Source organism: Montipora foliosa, chromosome 1 (assembly GCF_036669935.1).
Source record: "Montipora foliosa isolate CH-2021 chromosome 1, ASM3666993v2, whole genome shotgun sequence".
Lineage (NCBI taxonomy): Eukaryota > Metazoa > Cnidaria > Anthozoa > Scleractinia > Acroporidae > Montipora > Montipora foliosa.
The window spans coordinates 13648003-13655846 of NC_090869.1; the positions used below are offsets into that span (position 1 = coordinate 13648003).

The 7844-nt window shown below is 38.8% G+C and overlaps 1 protein-coding gene across 2 annotated transcripts in view; it reads left to right on the plus strand.

The window, feature by feature from the left end:
- The window catches only part of LOC137975104 (contactin-associated protein 1-like), a 22086-nt gene extending 15669 nt beyond the window's left edge, over positions 1 to 6417 (plus strand). For both annotated transcript variants that reach the window (XM_068822174.1, XM_068822166.1), the window contains exons 2-4: positions 3649 to 3869; positions 3995 to 4040; positions 5135 to 6417. In XM_068822174.1, the coding sequence (XP_068678275.1) occupies positions 3649 to 3869; positions 3995 to 4040; positions 5135 to 5868 (1001 nt within the window). In that variant the 3' untranslated portion in view covers positions 5869 to 6417. The remainder of the gene's footprint in view (positions 1 to 3648; positions 3870 to 3994; positions 4041 to 5134) is intronic.
- The last annotated feature ends 1427 nt before the right edge of the window (positions 6418 to 7844 follow it).

Sequence of the window (7844 nt, forward strand, 5' to 3'; positions counted from 1 at the left end):
TAATTCGTCAAAGACAAGCGGAAAATCATGTCGAAACATTAGCCGTTTTGAGCGAAGCTCATGCCGACTTAAATTAATGGCTCACTTAATTCAGAACAAGAGGTGAACAAATTATTCATCGTTGTTGCCGTATGTTTGTCTCCCTCCGGTTTCTCTCAAATCCTTCTATTCTTGTTCTCCCGATTTTTTTTTAACCAATTTCTATTCCCTTTGTAAGTTCGAAAAGCTTTCCAACATGTTTTGAAAGTCTTCGTTTTTGGTAGCATTTATCTAGCTCTAATTCCTCGCTATAAATATCAATGCAAAATTATTCACCTTAATTCTTTTTAAGTCCCATCCGCTATGTTACTCTAACGTGCTTTCATGATTTTCCATTTTCATCTCATTTTCTTTGAAAGCCAGTCCGATTTCGATTTCAGTCATTAACTAAACAGCGCTTGTCTGATCATTATTATCACGTAATTGTATCCGGGCATAATGATGCCTGTCCATCCTTGCTCTACAACCTTGCTCTACAACCCGTGAGGTTTTGCATCTGTCTGCACTGGCCTTATTCACGCTGATGCGTCTTCAAAGTTTTACGTTTTCATTTGGGTGAAACACAGCAATTCAAAATATGTTTTCTTACCAGTTTCACCAACCCACACTGAAAGGCCAAGAAACTATGAAAGAAACTTATTGCCTGTGAAATTTCAGAAGTTTCTGTTTCACCTATCCACACTTAATTTCCTACGCTCTGCTTCAGGTTATAAGAGCCTTCCTTTCACCTTTCTAATCTAACACTGGAGCCTTCTTGAAATTCCCACATTTTTACAGTATCCAATATGCAGTCAATTTAAATTTTGTTTTAAATTGCATTTGAAAAGATGCCCGTGGCCACTTAAATGTCCAGATCTAAGAAGCTTGAAAGATATCTTTTTCTGAGCCTCTTCCTTGCTGGCGTTTCTTTCTACGGTCAGTTCGGAAATATTTGGCATTTCGCCGGTTTTGCCACAATTACTGCTGAAAACTTACTCATTCTCTTGCTCTATACGGATTGCTCCCGTTGGTCAGTAATAAGGAAACGATGATCTAAATGATTAGGATACGGAAATTTTACTATAAAGAGGCCTCTTGTCAAATTACTTAAACAAAATTTTGAAAAAAGGGATCAGCAGAAAATTAAGGATTTGGAACTTGAGAGTTGAAATCATTTTTTTCACAAGAGATACGTGAAGGAAAAATATATAGAGACCTTTAAGTCTCTTTTACCATGTTTTCTAACAAGGGTGCCCCTTACTTTATTACAATAACATCTTTGTTATTTCTTTAAGCATATTTTCTGTAGGTATTTAAATTTTCCCACTTAAAGTTGTCAATAATTAATGTTGTCACCTTGCCAAGGGATTTCTATACTTGACTTTATATTCCACGTCAGTTGCCTAGGTTGGGGTGTCACGCAGTCAATAAATGCATTACATGGTTGGCCAACTGGGGTCCGAACCCAAGTTAGCTCAAAATAGCGCCTCTAATCATCGGATGGTGAACGCAAATAAGAAAATCCTGAAACAAACTGAAAGACCGTTCCTAACAATAAGTACCGGTAATCGCATTATTGATAAGCACTTGGGATAGAATATCATGTGATGACTTATTAATGATATACATGGAAAAATTTCGAGACAACTTATTCGAGGGAAAACACAATTCTGTGAGATCGAAAGAACATTTGGTGAAGACACGCAATCGAATCTCTTTGAAAATAATCTTAACTTTTTTATCAATTAAAAAAAAAGCAGAGGTAATGCACGAGTACCACACAAAAAAAATTGTAGCATCCGTGCAGGACTCTCATTTAATTTATTTTTTTATTGATTTAGCTTCGTCTAACTAGAATAAAATACTTATAGAATTATTAGGCAGGGAGACCATTACAGCCTGGTCAATTGCACTAGATCCCTTGTTAATGAGAAATAATAACTAAAAGCTTGTTATATATTCAACAAAAAAAAGTCAAAAGGAGACAAACAAAAGTTCAAATTGTTAGAGAGCAGCACGGTAGCGGGCACAGGGGAGTCCTCGCAATGTTGCACCTGGTACACATTGTTCTCCAGGTTCTGATGTCATCAACGTCATAGAGATCTAGGGTCTTAACGCTGCCTGGGAGATGTGACTTGTGCGTAGCTCAGCGAGCAGCTGTTTTTTTTTTTTTTTTACAAATAATGGCAGCAGTTTCACTAGCAACCTTTGTGGCTTCCTTAATGTCGTCGACAAAACAATCCTCCTTACAAGAAGGGGTTCCTCTCCACTAACTAAAACACTCACTAATTAGCAAGTTGTTGGGGGGAATATTGTGTGCGTGGATGGTGAGTTGGGGAAAAAATCATAGAAAAAAGTTAAAGTTAGTCTGCAAAATGAGGAGGAGAAATTCACAAAGCAAAATCTCAACCCTATAATAAGGTTAACAAATGAACCAAACTCTGTGTGAAATTAAAACCTTAATTTCAGCAGAAACAGCCAGATAGTAGGTGTACGATAAACATAATCAAGGAGGAGAGATGAACAAATACTTGACCATGGAAATTATTCGTTCTTAAAAATAGGAAAAATAAATGTGTAAAATCTTTACACTAGAATCTTCGTTCTTTAAAAATATATGGAAAAAACTAAAGAAATCCCCATGGCATAGGAAACACAGATTCGACAAGGCAAATCCAACTATCCCGAAGGTAAAGATAAGCTGACTGAGACACCATTAAGCTCGTAAATGGCTGCGAATCTTCAGGGGTAGAGCGTAACCGAGCAAGGGGTTTTCTAGTCCAGCGCCGGACCTCTACCCGACTCCCTCGTGCCGAGTCAAAAAAGGAAAAAGAGAAGAAGAACTAGTCGCGTTTGTTTGTTTTGTTTTGTGTTTTTTTTCCAACAGACTTACCCAGAATTTGGAAACGCTTTCTACCGCAAACGAAGAAAAAAACAAAAACAAAAAAAACAAAAGACGAGAACGACCTAATCGAAACAAGACATGATTTATCACTCTCCCCTTTTCTAGGAAATATGATTAAGTAAGCGTTTTTTTTGTGTGTGTGTGTGTGTGTGTGTGTGTGTGTGTGTGTAATTTCTGCTTTGGCTTATGGAGAAAAAGAGCGAAATCTGCCACAACGTTTTTCTGTGGTACTTTCAGCATCTTCAAGTTTTTAGACTCTCATCTTTTCACTGCTTCAGTTTGCCGTCCGTTATACACCCTTTTAATAGGTCTAATATATGCCGTTTTCCGCTAATGACGTCGAACTCTTCCTTTCAAATTTTATTTAGAAATGTACAAAGGCCTAAAACCTTTTCCGATTTCTTTTCTTGTTTGAAGCCTTTGTACATTTCTGAATAATTTTAAAAGCATGAGTTTGACGTCATTACCGGAAAACGGCATATATTAGACTTGTTAAAAGCGTGTATAGCTGCGAACTTAAAAACACAAAGCTCGAACTGTCGCTTTACCTCACGGCATCGAAGAGATCACGGATTCGAATCTCGTTGAAGCCGCTCAGGTGTCTATAAGAGAAAATTAATTATTTAGATCAGTGCGAAGACCACTTCTTTACTTCGTTTATAACCCGCAATTTAAAAATACATTCATTTGTGTCATCATTGAATGACAGTTTTCTTTTTTTCCAGGACATTTCTTGTTTGGTCATGTTCTGTATACAGCTGTCGTTTCAGACGAATTTCAATGTCACCTGAAATGCCTGGGATCTAGCAAATGCAAGTCATTTAACGTTCATCCTGCGGAATCTGGTGGCAGTGGGCGAATTTGCCAGCTGAATAATGAAACAAGAGAAACGAAGCCAAGTGATTTTAAGAAAAAGAAAGGATCACATTACTATGGCCCAGTAAAGGTTGGATGAAGTTATTGTTTCATTTTAATGCAACATACGGTTGAAGATTGCAAATTATTAATAGTTACCGAATTCTTTGGTGCATTTCGACGCTCGCCTTTCTCATGATTTTTTTTTCGTTTTAGATTTCCTGTGTTGATGTTTCTACGCATAAAAGCTGGCACCAAAAAAGTAAGTGCAACCACGAGAGGACCCAACCCGTACGTCGAATGGCCAATTAGCAATTAGCATACTCGTTCTAAGACAGCAGTCACTGGATCAATAATTAGTCACTTGCCGTTATTATTGTTTCGAGTTTGTGAAGTTAAGTCTTATTGAACTAACTTTATTTCAGCGAAACGAGGAGCTAATCCTAATCATCCCCCCCTTTCCCCCCCTTTCGTGTAAGGACATACTGAATGCAGTCGCCTTGCGTAGGATTCCCCGCTCGAAGAAATCGATGTAAAATACTTCCATACCACAATCGGCGAATCATTTCTTTTTGCTGCAATCCTCTATTCCAGTATTGAGACGGATTGTTTTCGCTAGTTCTCTTATTGAACATTTTAGGGAGATCTGTAGTTTACAATTCTCCGTGTGTATTGCAGTATTATTCCTTTCGTAATATATTTGATTTCGGCAATGACAATTTTGTTGTGCTTTGAGGTATATAATAAGAGTTACATGAAGAATATACTGAGAACCAGGCACACAATCGGCACACATACATGGAGAGCACGCACACTCAGAATAGGCAATTTTCACGATATCGTCATTTGACTGCAACTACCAGAATTCTCTGTTTGTTTTTATTTATTTATTTCTCATTTAAATTTTGTATTTCCAGCGTGGTAAAAAAAACAACAACAACAATAGCTCTAATTAGCATGACACAAGCAAAACGTGTAGGATTCTGGTACTTGAAATCGAATTACATTGCCTCAATCCTTCGTTTCCTATTCCCAGTGGCCAATTCCCATATCCAGAAAACCAAATCTCATTTTCCCGCCTTCATTGAAAATACACAGTTTCTATTTTACACCTTCAGGACCCTCTCAGTTTGAAAGTAAAATCTTCAGTCTCTCTTAAACTCAAGACTTCTTCTGTACTTTGAGAGATATTCCAATAATTAGTTAAGCACCAGTTATTTCTATATCATGGGCACTTACTGTGCCGCACAATCTGGTCGTCTTTTCCATACGCGTCTTTCGATGCTCAAACACACACCTCTTACTTGAGCTGAAGAATTACTAACTGATGTTATTATTTAATGCCATTTTTGACAGATGTTAATGAATGTGAAAGAAAGACGCATAGCTGTGATCAGCATGCCAAATGCACCAACGAACTCGGCGCATATATGTGCAGCTGTGACAGATATATTGGTGAAGGATACAAATGCCGCCAGAGAGTTCTGAAGTCATGTTCCGATGTAAGAAAATTTGTTGGCAGTGCGAGTGGAAATTTTGTTATTGATCCAGATGGCGTGGGAGGTCTGGCACCATTTACTGTGTATTGTGACATGACTGACAAGAATGGAATTGGAGTGACAGTCATCAGTCACGATAGTGAAAGAAGAACGCATGTCCAGGGATGTGAAGCAGCTGGTTGTTACTCACGTGACGTTCATTACATTGGAGCGAGTCTGTCTCAGCTGGCGATGCTCACCACGGTCTCCTCAAACTGTGAACAATTTATCAAGTACGAGTGCCACGGTTCAAGTTTCTGGTTCAGCGGTCCTTATGGATTTTGGGTGTCACGTGAATCAAGAAAGATGGCATACTGGGGTGGAGCATCACCTGGTAGTGCCAAATGCGCATGCGGGATGACTGGATCCTGTGCATCACGAAGCCAAGTTTGTAATTGTGATAACAACGACCTTGTCTGGCGTGAAGACAGCGGTCTTCTCGCTGACAAGACAAACCTTCCAGTTAAACAACTCAGGTTTGGAGATACTGGAAATGCAGGAGAGCAAGGTTACCACACACTCGGAAAGTTTAAGTGCTATGGCATGGCATGATAGTTTGAATAATAATTTCTTTCTTTTTGTCGTTTTTGCTATCTATACCTTCAGAGTTTTGCGTTAAAATCATAAATGGAGGAAATGTCAAAAATGAAAGGCGATAGTTAAAGATTTTCTTCAATTTGTAGTACACTGGGTACGCGTAGCGTGCACGTCGGTAATGCTGTATTGGTTTTGTCACGTTTGACACCATGCTATGCTGCTATTTTAAAGATATTTCAAGCTGCCTATACGTTAATCCTATGTGTAAGAGAACATGATGTAATCGTTGTGATAGATAGTACCGTTCCAGGTGTCAGACCATCCATTGATTTGTAAGGCTGTGTAGGTGTGTCTTGCTTGAATATTAAAGAACTTTTAACTTTTAATTAACTAATGAACGTAGAAAATTGAAATTAAATCAGGCCCCAGTTATTCGAAAGATGGAAAACGCTATCCACTGGATAACTCAGTCGGTTTTGCTTGTGTGTATCTGCTGGATAGTGATTTATCCAGAGGTGGTAGAGTATTCCACATTTTCATTTTCATTTTCATTTTCCTTTTCATTTTCCTGGAGAATATTAGTCAAATACAAAGTAATCGATAATGAAAAACTCTCACGTTTTTCCAGAATGAAACTGAATAAATGAAAAGTGCTTATAGATTAAAATTGTGGCAGATGCTCATTTCAAAGCCCTCATTGATCTTTTCTAGCACCTTGGGTCCTCCCATTTCAATGCCAGATATTAGTGCATGACGCTTCGCTTTATCTTTCCCGATCCAACTAAAGCAGTAAAGAATTGAGTTCATCTCTTTAACTAATTCCTTAGACACCTTCTCTTGGTCAAGACTTATCAAAAATGGCAGACTCATTAGTCCGTTGAATGCAGTCAGTAGGACGTCGCGCAAAAGAGTAATATTTGAAAAAAATACTTCGGCCCGGAACAGAACGAGTCTGGTCCGGTTGAACAATGTGCTCAAGGACTTTAGAGACGTAATCGTAGAGACGTAAAAGTAATCGCTTTAGAAATGATCTTGTAATCTACATTCAAAAGACAGAGATGGGCCGCCAACTCTTTAAATGCTTGATGTCACCACGCTTCTTAAAAATCAAGCGTGTGACACTGCCCTTGATTGAGGGACAAAATTCGTCGTCAGCATAACGTCGATTAGCAACACAGAGCAAAAGGGGATCCAAAGGCTCCCAAAATGTAAATAAAATATCCACCGACAACCCATCAGATCCAGGTGACTTCCCGGTATTAATACCTCTAACAGAGTTCAGTAACTCCTCGCTAGACAGGAAACCCTCGCACGAGATGCTTCGAGAAGGAGAAATGAATTTCTCCACAGAATCTAAACAACGTTGTTCAGAAGGAAGGTGAATCGAATAGTATCATTAGGCCCGGGTCAAACGCCGTACTTCACATGGGCTGAATCTAATGACAATTTGGATCGACTCTAATAATTAAGAACGCCTAATTTGAGTCAAGCGTCGAACTTAACCGCTGTACAATTCACGGTAACCGTCACAAGGACGCTGATTGTGAAAAACTGATGGAATACAGTATTCAAAAACGTTAACAGCGATGATTCATGCATATATAATAAGCGCGCGCGGGCCCAAAATAAAGCACGTTCTTTCGTGAACGAAACAGTGAAAATGGAGCCTTTAGACCAGAAACTGAGAAAGCATCTTCTCCTCAAAACTTACAACGAAGACAGCGATATCTCGTCGTACCACCTCGATAGGCAGCCATGTTGGAAAAAACTGAGATCGAGGCTGACGCATACATTAACTTGAATTAACTTTGATTATCATTGATTATGCGTTTGGTTTGACTCATGTGAAAATCGATCTTCAAACGTTCTTCACGGCTGGCCAGGCGTGAAGAAAGCCTCTGCCGCTCTAAATAAAATCAGTCGACCTTAATTGGGTCAAACGCCAAACTTCACATGAGCCTAATTGATTGAATTGGGTTCGGCTCATGTGA